Source organism: Podarcis filfolensis, assembly GCF_964270895.1.
Source record: "Podarcis filfolensis genome assembly, chromosome: 6".
NCBI lineage: Eukaryota > Metazoa > Chordata > Lepidosauria > Squamata > Lacertidae > Podarcis > Podarcis filfolensis.
In genome coordinates, this window is record NC_139609.1 from 94924096 (window position 1) to 94938932 (window position 14837).

Sequence of the window (14837 nt, forward strand, 5' to 3'; positions counted from 1 at the left end):
CCCCACGACGGGGTGAGCTCCCGTTGCTCGGTCCCTGCTCCTGCCAACCTAGCAGTTCAAAAGCACACCAGTGCAAGTAGATAAATAGGTACTGCTCCGGCGGGAAGGTAAACGGTGTTTCCGTGTGCTGCTCTGGTTTCGGTATTCCATTGCGCCAGAAGCGGCTTAGTCATGCTGGCTACATGACCCGGAAAACTGTCTGGAGACAAACGCCGGCTCCCTCGGCCTGTAAAGTGAGATGAGCGCCGCAACTCCAGAGCCGTCTGCTACTGGACTTACGGTAAATGTTAGGGGTCCTTTACCTTTACCTTTACTTTACCCAGATCTTGTTTCTGGTTGTCAAGGGGCCCCCATGAAGGTCCAAGCTTCAGGCCATCTTGATTCTGTCTTCTGCAGCATTAGCTACCCCTCCCTGTTTGCTGTCACCTGCAAATTTGATAAGCATCCCCCCAATTCCTTCATCCATGTTATTTATAACACCCCACTTGTTGCTTTTTCCCAGGATGATGAGGAACCATTACTGAGCCCTCTTTGGGTTTGGTCAGTCAACGTCCTGAAACCCAGTGTACACCGTCAACCTAAAGCACGCTGAGTCGCAACTTCCATTCCCTGTCCAACTTTCAGTGCTATTTGAATATCTATACTGGGTTCTGTCAATAAGCATCACATGAGCATATATCAGCAATATCTGGACCACAAGTTCCCCATGCCTGGAGGATAGGAGTCCAAAGGAAAGTTCATTTGCTAAGATTTAGGAGGAGGAACTAACAGCTTTGCCCTTACTTCTACAGAGGCAACATCTGACGGGAAAGGAGATGATGCCAGACACAGCACTGAAGGGGTTCTTTTCTGCCCTCCTGATGACTGCCTCAAGATCGTTCTCTGGGCCTCCTCGTTCATTTCTGCTGCTCCTTCTCCTGCAAATGCTGGGTGAGTGTTTAAAGGTAGATATTGAACTTGCAGGCTTGCTCAGATTTTTAGCTGCAGTAAAGTCCAGTATAACCCATAGCTTTCCAGAATCTGCCACTCTGGTACCCCCAAGATATATGACAGCACCAGGTTGGTGAGCCTCAGTGTAGCAAGAAAATATAGGGAACCTGTGGCAGTCATCCAAGGTCCTTCTCTGTGTGCCTCTATTATGGGAGTGCCTGTGTTATAAGGGGCCTTTTCAGTCGTGGCTCCCCATTTGTGGAATGCTCTCCTTTGTGACCTGGGCTTTCGGCCTTGAAGTTGTAAGGTTTCAAGTACTTGCAGACTTTTTTTTAGTGGAACAGGATCTATAAGACCCACCTTGTATTTGTAGATATTTTTGATGGTTGTTGTGATGGGATGTTGAGCTGCTTGTGCGTAAAGTTCCTAGTCCCTCAGTGTTTGGCTAAGTCCACAAACCGCTGTCTGTAACGGAGCTCCATAAGCATGGCTCCGTCAGTCGCTGGCAGAATCCGACAGTGGGCGTTTACGGAATTTCTTCCAGCATAACAGCTCCTTAACGGAAACACGTCTTCTGGACTCTCTACGTGACAGTTTCCGGCGAGGAGTGGGTGTCCCTATAGGAGGTCCTGAAACCTCCCCGCTGTTCTCGCTGGAATTGTCTCTGAGCAATTCTTCTGACTCGCTTTCCCTTGGAGCTCTTTCTCTCCCCCTGCTGGTTCCCTCCTCCGCTGATAAGTCTCTCTCAACCTCTGGGAGCCCTTGCACCACCGGTTCTTCCGATGACAGTTCCCTGACAGTTGTGTTTCTCGTAATTGATCTGAGTGATTAGAGAGTGTTTCTATGTAGCTTTGGGTCACATTTGTGACTTAATAATAATAAAGAGTAGTGTGAGGCAAAGTAAGGGATGCTCTGTAGAAGGAAGGGCAAAGCTGTTAGTTCCTCCTCCTAAATCTTAGCAAATGAACTTTCCTTTGGACTCCTGTCCTCCGGGGATGGGGAACTTGTGGTCCTCCAGATATTGCTGATATATGCTCATGTGATGCTTATTGACAGAACCCAGTATAGATATTCAAAAAGCACTGAAAGTTGGACAGGGAATGACTCTTGCCCCTCCTTTCTTGGTCCAAGAGGGCAAGTGGCCAAGCAAGGACATAGCGCACAAGGGCAAGGCTGCCCCGGGGTCCGACAGCAGACACCCCTGCAGGTTCCTAACACTGCTGAGCCTGATGTGAGAGCCGGCATAAATAGACCTTGCCTTGGTCCTTTATTATATGCTTGATTTAAATTCTCTTAGAGACATTAGAAACTGGCTTGTCCCAGATGAACAGCACCATCTCAGGCAGAGTGACTTTCCCGTGACCACCTACTTGGTCTTCTGACATGGGTTCTGTCTTGCTTTGCACCAATGTGTTCCTCATATCCACGGTGCTATTTGTTTCTTCCTTGTTAAAGGGCCCTCCAGGCTACTGTTTTATTGTGTGTGGGAGGGTGTTTCTGCAACATGTTCTCGAAACATACTCCATCTATGTGCTGGAGAGAGGGGGCAGCTAAAGGCACTTGTGGTGGACACGCCCAAAGGTGGCAAATTTGGGGAAACCAGTGTTTAATGATGTAAGGGACGCAGGTGGCGCTGTGGGTTAAACCACAGAGCCTAGGACTTGCCGATCAGAAGGTCGGCGATTCGAATCCCGCAACGGGGTGAGCTCCCGTTGCTCTGTCCCTGCTCCTGCCAACCTAGCAGTTCGAAAGCACGTCAAAGTGCAAGTAGATAAATAGGTACCGCTCCGGCGGGAAGGTAAACGGCGTTTCTGTGCGCTGCTCTGGTTCACCAGAAGTGACTTAGTCATGCTGGCCACATGACCCAGAAGCTGTACACCGGCTCCCTCGGCCAGTAAAGCGAGATGAGCGCCGCAACCCCAGAGTCGGCCACGACTGGACCTAATGGTCAGGGGTCCCTTTACCTTTACCTAAAGTTACTTTGCATATCACAAAGTCTCCAGAGTTTGCATAATTGAATTTGCATTTCCATGAAAATCAGAAGTTGGGGGCTCACAGGACATTGATTCTTTTCAAAGAAGAATTGCAACACTTCCTGCATTTTGCAAGTCAGAATTTTTTATCTCCTACTGTGCCTGAAAAGCTCATTTGGTTGGTTTGAATGCCCCATTTCCAAATGTTCCCCCCAGGTTCCCCATTACTGCTTTAAATGTAACAAATAATAAAACACAAGGCAGTACTGGGGAGAATTTATATCTTTGTCTTTGTTCTGTTGTTTTTTTATCACTGACTTCCAGCTTTTCAAACAAAATATCCACGCTAGAGGACTGTGATTAGAGTTGAAACCATTCCCTACCCCCCCATTCTCCCAAAAAATCAATTATCCTCTATGAACAGGTTTCATGCTGATTTATTATCTGAATATTCAATTATTTCCTGAACATTTCACATCAATATATTTGCAGTATTTATCACCTCCCTCAATATAAGGAACACTATTTGGGAGAAAGAAGGGATGCAGTAGCAAGCAGTATTTGGCAGTACTTGGTAACAGCTGCTAAAATGAGAGAGATTTTAAAAAACAGAAAAAGGGGAGTAAAAAATTATTGTTACCAGCTAATCTGAAACAGGAGTGCCATGTGTATTGGAGATGAAATAATTGCATAAATCATGCACCTCTAGTGAAATGCTTTTGAGAAGAACTGAGGTGAGCAGGGCTGTGTTGTCCTTCATCTTGCCTCTGTTTCCCCATTTCCATTCCCTGGATTAAATGCATCATTGTGGGCTTCCGGTCCTGCCTGCCTTAATGGAGGCAGCCCCCACGACAGTGGGGGATCGTCAGCAAGCTAAAAACAAGGATGGCTGAGGATAAATCATCCTTGCAAATTCTCCCCCAAGGAATTTGCTTCACTCACAGTTCTTCTTGGTACCTGGCTCCCGCTCCAGCATGGTATGCGAGAGGCAGGGAGGCACTGAGTGCAAAAGCACTTCGCCTGGCGAAAACCCTCTGACGCTGCCATTAAGAAGCAGAGGTTCTCTATTTAATTTGCCTTTTAATTGGCTTTAAAGTACCAACGCATGATGGGAAAGGGTTGCAACAACATACTGCGGAATATACCAGCTACATGGATCAAAGGTTTGAACTGAGATAAGATTTTCTTCGGTGTGAGAGTCTTTTGGAGAGAGGGAAGCCCATGATTTACTTATTTTATATATTTATGATTAAGCAACCCTCTCCAGAATATAAGATATAAGATAAAAATATATTTGCAAGTGAGGAAGGGACGTTGGAGTAATATTGATATTGACAGACAAAAATGGAAACTGTGCGTGATCTGAAATGAAGAAAGAAGGGGGAGGGGAAGGTCAAGACTGTGTTGGAAAGACAGAGTAATTCCTGCCTCACCTCCGTTCAAAAACAACAAACACTGTAAATGGACAGAAGGTATATCCATGGACCTAACAGTTTCACATGCAGGGCAGAATAAAGATAATAGTTTGACTTCTGTGTATATTGCAACATCACGAATAGAAATCATTAATTATGTAGCTGTTGACTAAGGGATTATTATTATAACTGAAATGTAACTGACATTAATTAAGATGATGGAACGCAGTGATATAAGATTGGAAATGCACCCAAACCAACGTGCAGGGGGCCACTTTAACTAAAATGTATAATAGAAAGTTGATTGGCATTTTGATAATTGTATAGTTTGGGAATTAATTGTTATTGTTTTGATTTGTCTGTTATTGGGGGTATATTGGAAAACAAACAAACAAACAAATGTGAGAGGACGTCTGCTCATGCAGTGGGATTTTGCTTTCCTCTTCTTCCACTGCAGCCCCTCGTGGACCCTTAAATCCTCTCTAACCCCCCAGAACAGATTTTGAGGGCACTCAGGGGCGGCAAGGAGAAGAGGAGAATATTAAGTACCGCCGCATGGGTGGAAGTCAGTTTCACTCGCACACAGTGTTGGATACAAGCCATTCATTTTGTTGCAGGTGCCAAAGGCCAAGATTTGGAAATTCTTCAGGCCCCAGAACCCTTGTGTGTGTCAGTAGGAGAGACCCTCACTCTGACGTGTACAGTAAGTGGAACTGGTCCACCAGGAGGCGTGAAATGGCACAAGGGCTTGGGCAGAAACCAGCCCACCATTTACAGTGAAAGAGCACCATATTCCTCCCGCGTGACCAGGGTTGTTCCTGGATCAGAAACAGACTTCAGCATCCGCATCAGCAACATCCGACCTGAGGATGCCGGGACCTATTACTGTGTCAAGTACAGGGCAGCAGCCCAAGAAACAGAATTTAAATCGGGAGTGGGCACTGAGGTTTCCGTGACTGGTAAGTCCCCCGCTCACATTCTCTTTGTCTCCAAGGAGGAAAAAACGCCCCCTCAGTACAAAAGTTCCATATTGTGAGCAAAGATCTCTAATGAAGGTCAGACTTAAAAAAGAAAGAACAGTGAATGGAGCCACAAAACGTTTCTCTGATTAATATTCTAACCCTTTTAAAAAAAAAATTGGGGGGGGGTTATTATTTTGTTGCTTCCGGTTTAACTATTTATTTGTCCTTTTATCTTGTATTTTAAACTTGGGATCCAACCTGAGATCTTTTGATGACGGGCGGTATATAAATCTAATAACTTTTAAAATGCAAATAAATAAAGTAATAATGAAAATAATAAAAATGTGAAATATACCAGGCCAGTAAGAGGCACAATTGCAGCTCAAGGCCACATTTCAGCCAGGGAGAAAAATGCAAGCAGTGGGCAAAGTGGGACCGATAAAGGTGTGGCCTGGAGGAGTCCCAGGGGCCAGGTGGTCCTGTTTCCCCTCTAGCAAGTTCTCTTATGGCTATCCTTTCTAAGAAACTGCTCTCAGGATGCCTGCAACATAAAGGTAAAGGTAGAGGGACCCCTGACCATTAGGTCCAGTCGTGCCCGATTCTGGGGTTGTGGCGTTCATCTTGCTTTACTGGCCGAGGGAGCCGGCGTACAGCTTCTGGGTCATGTGGCCAGCATGACTAAGCCGCTTCTGGCGAACCAGAGCAGCGCACAGAAACGCCGTTTACCTTCCCGCCAGAGCGGTACTGTTATGTACTGAAGTTCTCACCCTGGGCCAGCAGGGGAATACTGTAGATAGTTTTCACTCAGGTCCACGTCAGTTATTTTAGGCGGGAAACCCTGGGTTGTTGTTGCTACAATGTTGACAGCCGGCTGCCTATAAAAGCAGGCTGGCTGAGCTGTTTGCTGTTCAGTTATGTCCAGCTTACAAATAAAGAGCTGCTCTGGAGAAATCGCTGTGTCTGCTATGTTCGCCCACAACTTAACAGGTACCTATTTATCTACTTGCACTTTGACTTGCTTTCTTTTTTTTTTTAAATATATTTTATTAATTTTCCATACATTCGTACCACATTAACAATTTACAATAAATTTTCAATTTTTTGACTTCCTTCAGCTTCTCTGCCAATCATTCGAATTCTAATTTTTTGATACACATTTCCAAATTTTAGTATTACCTTTATGCTTACCCCCCTCTTATATTTTGCTTTTTTGCAATATTTCTTGTTCTGTTACAGAGCTTCTTTAAATGCCACTAACGTTATTTCGTTATCACTTATACATTCCCAATAATCTGCTAATTTTTTCCAGTCCTCGATGAAACTTTGATCTCGTTGGTATCTGATCTTCCCAGTCAGTTTGTCAAGTTCTGCATAGTCCATCAGCTTCGTTCTCCATTCCTCCAACGTTGGTATTTGTTCTTGTTTCCAATTCTGGGCCAATAATATTCTTGCCGCTGTCACTGCATATTGGAAAATTTTATAATCCTTTCTATTTATTTCCTTACCAATTATTCCTAAAAGAAAGGCCTCTGGTTTCTTAACAAATGTATATTTCAACATTTTTTTCAACTCATTATATATCAACTCCCAGAAGCTTTTCACTTTCTTACATTCCCACCACATATGAAAAAATGTACCGTCCTTTTCTTTACATTTCCAACACTTCTTACATGTTTTGTACATTTTTGCTAGTTTTACTGGCGTGATATACCATCTATATATCATTTTCATGACATTTTCCTTTAATGCAGTGCATGCATGCACTTTGACTTGCTTTCAAACTGCTAGGTTGGCAGGAGCTGGGACCGAGCAAGTGGAGCTCACTCCATTGCGGGGATTCGAACAGCCGACCTTCTGATCAGCAAGCCCTAGGCTCTGTGGTTTAACCCACAGCGCAACATACCTGGGTCTTTATTCCATGGGAATAGGTGGGCTTCACTCCACCCCCAGCCTGGTGTGATTTCCTAATTGATCAGTTAATTATTTGGGCATTTGAGGGAAGAGGGAGAGGGGCAAAGAAGAACAGTGGGGGCTGATGAAGGAGTCTTTTTTACTATTGATTGTCACCCTGGATCAAGCTGGTTAGAGCAGGGATAGGCAAACTAAGGCCTGGGGGCCGGATCCAGCCCAATCGCCTTCTAAATTCGGCCTGCAGATGATCCATAATCAGCGTGTTTTTACATGAGGAGAATGTGTGCTTTTATTTCAAATGCATCTCTTCACACACAGCCCAACAAGACAATGACAAAAATCCACCAACAGCATACGAATCAATATGGCTAACCTGATCCAAAACACCCACCCACCCCACTCACACACGAAAACAAAGACCACCACAGCCAGCCACAAATGAACAGTCACACCCTAGGCCAACCCCAACCTCTCTCACCACCAAAGGAACACAAGTGAACAGCAAAGAACCTGCACAAGCGACGCTGACACCAAACCCTACATATATTAAGTAAAATAGAAACATCACCACCCAACCCCAACCCCACCCATCATCCCCCCCTCCACCTCTTTCCCCCTTTTCTTCCTAATGTCTCAACAAATGAAACTGATTTGTAAAAATGTTACATGGGGGGGGATATGAGAGAGAGACATTGCACATACTTTTGTAAATCAAGAAAACCTTTAATTTAAAAAAATGCATCTCTGGGTTATTTGTGGGCATAGAAATTCGTTCATTCCCCCCCAATATAGTTGGGGCCCCCGCAAGGTCTGAGGGACAGTGGCCCCCTGCTGAAAATGTTTGCTGACCCCTGGTTAGAACATGGTGCTGATAATGCCAAGGTTGCAGGTTCAAGGTAGTTTTGGATTGGTCTGAAGCAGCGGAATCAATTCAAAGAAGTTCAGGCTAACCTCGGGCTCACAAAAAGCCAGCCTCCAAAGTGTTGCAGAAAAACACCATATAAGGAGGACACCAGGAAGTGAGGAGCTTCCAGTCACCCAACACTCTCCAATCACAGTGCACAATTTGTTGAGCTTTTTTTAAACGCTAAGATTTTCAGCTATTTTTAAGGAAATTCCCCAAAGAAATCTTCCCTTTTGACATGGGTTGCCCCCTTCCCAGTTTTCCCAGACATTTTCCAGAAATTCCTACCCCACTCAGCGCTATTTTAAAAGAATGAATCCCAGATATGACCAGGAAAACTCAGACGTATAGCAGCCCTATGAACGAGCAGCTTGCTCTTACTGCCTTTAACATTTTGTAAGTTCTCTGAATATTACATTTTTAAAAAAAAAAAATGCACTGTTAATAGGAATAATGACACGCGGAGTATTTTTGAACTTTGAAATGAGCAAGACAGCTATGAATTTCTATGTGTAAACTCTTACAAGTTGATCTGTATATTCTCTGAATATCACCTTGCCCGAGTCTTCGGACAGTGGCTCCCCTTACTGTTGGGCCAAAGCTTTTCTTGGTGGTTAATCTCCTGTCTTTTCCCTTGCAGATCATTCTCTGCTGTCCTTCAGTCTTTTTATCGGACTTATTCTGGCCAACAAGCTTATTGTTCTCGCCCCTTTCCTCTTATACCGTTTCCTCAAAAAATAACGTGGCAAAAGAAACCTGAGAAACAGAGGGACAGGAGCTGGTGGAGACCTTCCTAGAACTTGTCTACATCTCAAGGTGAACAAAGACCTATGCAGCCGGGGCCAGGATACCTTGGAATCCACTCTGCACAATGTGGGAATGGTGCCAGCTACCTTTTGAAACTTCCTTCCATCATGGATCATAAAGATACCCTCTCTGGTGCCATTTCTGCGCCTGCTGAAGTCCTCCTTTTCTCAACAAGTCTTATCCCTGAGATGTTTATCCTGTTGTGTATCTGCATTGGATTAGAAACTGTTTTCAGGGATATTTTTCATTCCCCACCCCCACTTGTACGGTACTTTATTGTGATTTCCCACCATTTCAGAAGTTGATGCCCCTTATACTGGAGCAACAGAAATTATTAACACCTAATCAACTCTTTCAGGGGTTTTTTCCTGGAGACACCACCATGCAAACCTAGTTATTCACTTGCAGTAGAAGCAAGCTGTATTATAGCAGGAAGCAAATAAATAAAAGGGAACACGGGTGGCGCTGTGGGTTAAACCACAGAGCCTAGGACTTGCTGATCAGAAGGTCGGCGGTTCGAATCCCCGCAACGGGGTGAGCTCCCATTCCTCGGTCCCTGCTCCTGCCAACCTAGCAGTTCGAAAGCACGTCAAAGGGCAAGTAGATAAATAGGTACCACTCCGGCGGGAAGGTAAACGGCGTTTCCGTGCGCTGCTCTGGTTCACCAGAAGCGGCTTAGTCATGCTGGCCACATGACCCGGAAGCTGTACGCCGGCTCCCTCGGCCAATAAAGCGAGATGAGCGCTGCAACCCCAGAGTCGGTCACGACTGGACCTAATGGTCAGGGGTCCCTTTACCTTAATCAACTCTTTCAGTGTTTTTTTCCTGGAGACAGCACCATGCAAACCTAGTTATTCACTTGCAGTAGAAGCAAGTTGTATTATAGCAAGAAGCAAATAAATCTAGTTGTTTGTTACACTATCCCACAAACGGGCGTACGCCTTTCATCTTCCGGTGTATTTGTGAATACAATGAAGTTCCACCATTCTCTGCAGAATGCCCCCTTGTGTTTTATTCCTCTGGTTAGTTTTAGGTTTTGTGTTTATTTCTCCACGAGGGTTATTTGCCACGCTCTCTGGGAGGAGGGTGCTACGGGAGCTCCCTTGAGGTCTTTCTAGAACTTGTCCTTAGCCACACATGCTCCCATCAACACAATTCCAGTTAAATGTTTGTTCACCAGCTCTTGGCTTTCATTTGTATGAAAATTCAATAAGGCTACCTCTGGAGTTTGCGTCAGAAATGTTATCTATTTGACTCATCGCCTGGTTCCAAAATGTCACGACGCAGAAATTCGACAAATCTCATGATCATTAAGGCTATGCTTGTGTATGTTAAGATTGCAGCCTGACCACTAAACCGGGGGGGTGGGGAGGGGGCCAGTTTAGAGGGAGCCTAACTGACTGCTTGGGTTGAATAAGTGTTTGAAAGGACTATGTTTGGGTGAAGTGATGCTGAGGTGCTGGGGTGGCAGAAAGGGCAGGAGATAGCTGGCTAGAGGATGAAACGGCCAAGATGATGGAGTGCTCTCACAGACTCTTTTGAACTCTGTCCTGTAATGCATTACTCAATAAAAGTCTGATAATCTGGTTTGAGCCTCTGTATTGATCCCTCAGAAATGAATTTTCTCCCACACTTGCCACCTTTGGGCGGGTCGACCACATGTGCCTGTAGCTATCCCTGTTGCCTCTGTCGCGCCAGCACAACTGTATTATTATTACAGTGGTACCTCAGGTTACATACGCTTCAGGTTACATACGCTTCAGGTTACAGACTCCACTAACCCAGAAATATTACCTCGGGTTAAGAACTTTGCTTCAGGATGAGAACAGAAATCACATGGCGGCGGTGTGGCGGCAGCAGGAGCCCCATTAGCTAAAGTGGTGCTTCAGGTTAAGAACAGTTTCAGGTTAAGAACAGACCTCCAGAACGAACTAAGTTTTTAACCCAAGGTATCACTGTATTTTCCATTTCCCTTATCAGTGCTTCAAACCCCCTATTGTTTATTCATTTATTTTAATTGTTAATTCTTTAAAATGTTTCATGCTAACAGTTCATAATGCATGGTTAGTGCTGACCTGGGACAAGGCCTTTTCGGACTTGGGATCCATGTGCAGAAAGCACTCCTGGTGAGGTAAATCTCTCTTATTCAGGAGAAATGTGATAACGTTCCATTTTACCTGAGCATTTGATGGCCAATAGATATGAGTCATGGCAAAAGCGATATTAATAATGTGAAGGTGTGTGGTTGCTTTTAGATGTTCTCAATTTCCCTCCCATGTTTTAAAGTTGGTTTTACTTTTTTTTTTTTATTGTACTGTTTTAACATTTTGCTGTTTGCCACTCTGGGCTTAGTTGGGAAGAAGTGCAGGGTAGAAATTTTAAATATAAGCAAACAATAAATGCCCTGCTGTCTTTGTGACTATGACTTGATTATGCCATCATAGATTTGTACAACGGCATGACAATACTGGCAGTTTTATTTTCCATCCCTAGCATGGTATTTGCATGTCACCATAGATTTCCTGCAACAGCATTAAGATATTGGTACAGTTGTTTTCCATCCCTTTCCTAATGACCCCTAGCATGGCATTCACCTCTTTCGTTGAAGCTCGCCATCTTCATTGAACGCTCAGATAGAGATGCTCAGTGGCTCTTAAATTCAAAGGTGCACGACAAGATGATCAAGGGTCTGGAAACCAAGCCTTATGAGGAACGGTTGAAGGAGCTGGGTATGTTTAGCCTGGAAAAGAGGAGACTGAGAGGAGATATGATTGAAGATAGCTATCATCTAAAGGGCTGTCACATGGAAGATGGCGCAAGCTGGTTTTTGTCATTGAAATTCTACTCAATATTGATCAAGTGTAGATTCCAATGTATAGTTAGCAGAGTAACAACTTAAACACGTTGCAGGATTCCCCCCAAAATTGACCAGAGGCAATTAATATTTTATCCTTTGCTGCTACTGAAGGCAAATGAGCATAATGGTCACAAATCCAATACATTCAGAATTGGCACTGTCCATAAGAAATCCAGTTGCAGCAGACCTAACTTAAACTTATACAGTGGTACCTCAGGTTACAGACGCTTCAGGTTACAGACTCCACTAACCCAGAAACAGTACCTCGGGTTAAGAACTTTGCTTCAGGATGAGAACAGAAATTGTGCTCCAGCAGCGCAGCGGCAGTGGGAGGCCCCATTAGCTAAAGTGGTGCTTAAGGTTAAGAATAGTTTCAGGTTAAGAACGGACCTCCAGAACGAATTAAGTTCTTTATCTGAGGTACCACTGTAATAAATTATAATAAGACTAAAACTTAACACTATACAGTCATAACTCGGGTTGAAGTTGCTTCAGGTTGAGCGCTTTCAGGTTGCGCTCCACGGCGACCCGGAAGTAACGGAACGCGTTACTTCCAGGATTCACCGCTCGCGCATGCGCAGACGGACAAAATGATGTCATGCGCATACACGGAAGCGGTGAAACGCGACCCGCACACACGCAGATGCGGGTTGCGTTCACTTCAGGATGCGAATGAGGCTCCGGAATGGATCCCATTTGTATCCAGAGGTACCACTGTATACAGAATACCACACCAGGAGTAAGAGAGATAGAAAGAGAAAGTGAAACCCAGGCTCCTTCTGGCCTCTTATTATAGTCAGCATGACCTTGACAGAAGAGAGAACAGAATCAGTTTACGCCAGCTGTACTCAGCTTCTCTGAAGGAATAACCCAAACATCAGAAACCTTCTGCTTGTTCCTTTCACACAGAGAAGCTTCCAGAAACTTCCAGAACCCTCTTGAATTAATTAGAATAGGAAAGCTCTCTACACATCAGATCAATACTTTCTGCACTAAGAAATGCAAACTGACAGTTTATCTGGAAGGTAGGACTCGAACCAGTGGCTTCAATTTACAAAAGGAGATTCTGACTAAACACCAAGAAGACCTTACTGACAGCAAGAGCTGTTTGACATTGGATCAGTCTCCCTCAGGAAGTTGTGGACTCTCATTCTTTGGAGGTTTTTAAGCAGAGTTTGGATGGCCATCTGTCATGGATGCTTTAGCTGAGATTCCTGCATTGCTGGCAGTTGGACTAGATCGGGGTAGGCAACCTAAGGTCCGGGGGCCGGATGCGGCCCAATCTGGCCCGCGGACAGTCCAGGAATCAGCATGTTTTTGTTGGGATACTTCCGGGGAGACGGGGGCATCAGGCAGGCCTCCAGCTGGCTCCAGCCACTGGCCGGCAGCCAGATGATCACCGGTCTCCCTTGGAACAGCATCAATCAGCGACACGAGCCTCAGATACGTTTAGAGACCCATGCACGCTCTATCAGCAGAGTGAATACCGTATTGTTTGCTCCATAAGATGCACTTTTTTCTTCTTAAAAAGTAAGGGGAAATGTCTGTGCGTCTTATGGAGCAAATGCGTGGTCCCTGGAGCCGAATTGCCCAGGGGCAAAAAACAGATCATGTTCTCTTTTTTTTTGAAAGAGGGAAGAGGGTGTTGAAACAAAGCCACTGATCGTTTGCCGATCAGGAAGAGAGATAAGGAACGCTAGAGATAAAGGAGGCTGCCTGGGAGGGGGGAGATAAAGACTGTGAACTTGCAAAGGGGGGAAACAGGAAGACTAGAGCAATAAGGAGATAAATTAGAAGAAAAGGAGGAGCAAAAAACTGATACAGCTAAGGAAAAGACACTAAGGCAAATAAGAGGGAAGGGAGTGTTGAAAGGAAGCAGCTGATCAGTAAGCGATCAGGAGGGAGATAAGGGACGCTAGCAGAGGCTGCCTGGGGGGGGAGGTAAAAGCCCATGGATCCTCAGGATTTTTACATTGAGTCATCCCAAATTCACCATCAGATCACATAGCATGTCCATGGCTACAGCCTGCACCAAAAGAATAACGCACCCACTGTTGCGTGGGGCCGCAATGGTGCAAAAACGTGGTTACAAAGCACAGATCCACATGGGTCCTCAGGATTTTTGCATTGGGTCACCCCAAATTCACCATCAGATCACATGACTGTGGCCACAGCATGAGCCACAAAAATCATACATCCATTGTTTAGTTCAGAATATTTTTTTTCTTGTTCTCCTCCTCTAAAAACTAGGTGCATCTTATGGTCAGCTGCATCTTATGGAGCGAAAAATACAGTAAATCTTTGCACAGCAGAAGTGGCGGACAGAGAAATATGTAAGCATATTTGCAGCATTTCTTTAGCATAGTTCAGGAACAAAGGAAAAAACCTGTCTGCTTCCCTTCGTGTCCAGCAAAACAGCAGCTAAAAGCAAAAGCAATATAGAAACGGAAGTTCCCAGCAAGTGCTGGAAGTAAACAAGCATGTGACACACAACAGTCATGCCTGTACCCTTTTAAGGTGGAATGGAACTATATCCTAACAGTTTTTACATGAGTAGAATGTGTCCTTTCATTTAAAATGCATCTCTGGGTTATTTGTGGGGCCTGCCTGGTGTTTTTACATGAGTAGAATGGGTGCTTTTATTTAAAATGCATCCCTGAGTTATTTGTGGGGCATAGGAATTCGTTCACCCCCCCCCCCAAATAGTCTGGCCCATAGCTGTCAACCGTTCCTCATTTGGCAGGAAACTCTCTTATCCCAGCGCCGGTTCCCGCTACTGTCCCTTACTGATGATGTCCCTTAAATTTCCCGGTTTTCATGTTCGCCCGGCTCGGGAGGGAAGCAGCAGCTCGGGGTCCTCCACCGCGAGAGAGAGCGTGTGCATGAGCTGCCGTGTCTCTGTCTCTCCCTTTCCCCCCCCCCTCAGGGGCGCGTTCTCTTTACAATAGCTTTTCAACTAAATTATAAACGTTCCCCATTCTTTATTAAAGAGGTCCTCTTCCTGGTTTCTAATTCTGCCTGTAAGCTTTGCCATCTGGACGTCGTTCATCAGTTTTGCCTGCCACTCTTCTTTGGTCG

General features: G+C 45.0%; 2 protein-coding genes across 2 annotated transcripts in view; both read left to right on the forward strand.

The window, feature by feature from the left end:
• LOC310764708 (immunoglobulin kappa light chain-like) overlaps positions 1-14837 on the forward strand; it is a 110695-nt gene that overhangs the window by 60266 nt on the left and 35592 nt on the right. The gene's annotated exons all lie outside the window — the stretch shown is intronic.
• LOC310764766 (signal-regulatory protein beta-1-like) lies at positions 743-9759 on the forward strand. The gene is made up of 3 exons (XM_083619245.1): positions 743-930; positions 4936-5277; positions 8736-9759. The coding sequence occupies exons 1-3, from the start codon at positions 816-818 to the stop codon at positions 8834-8836; spliced, it is 558 nt and encodes a 185-aa protein (XP_083475371.1). The 5' UTR covers positions 743-815; the 3' UTR covers positions 8837-9759.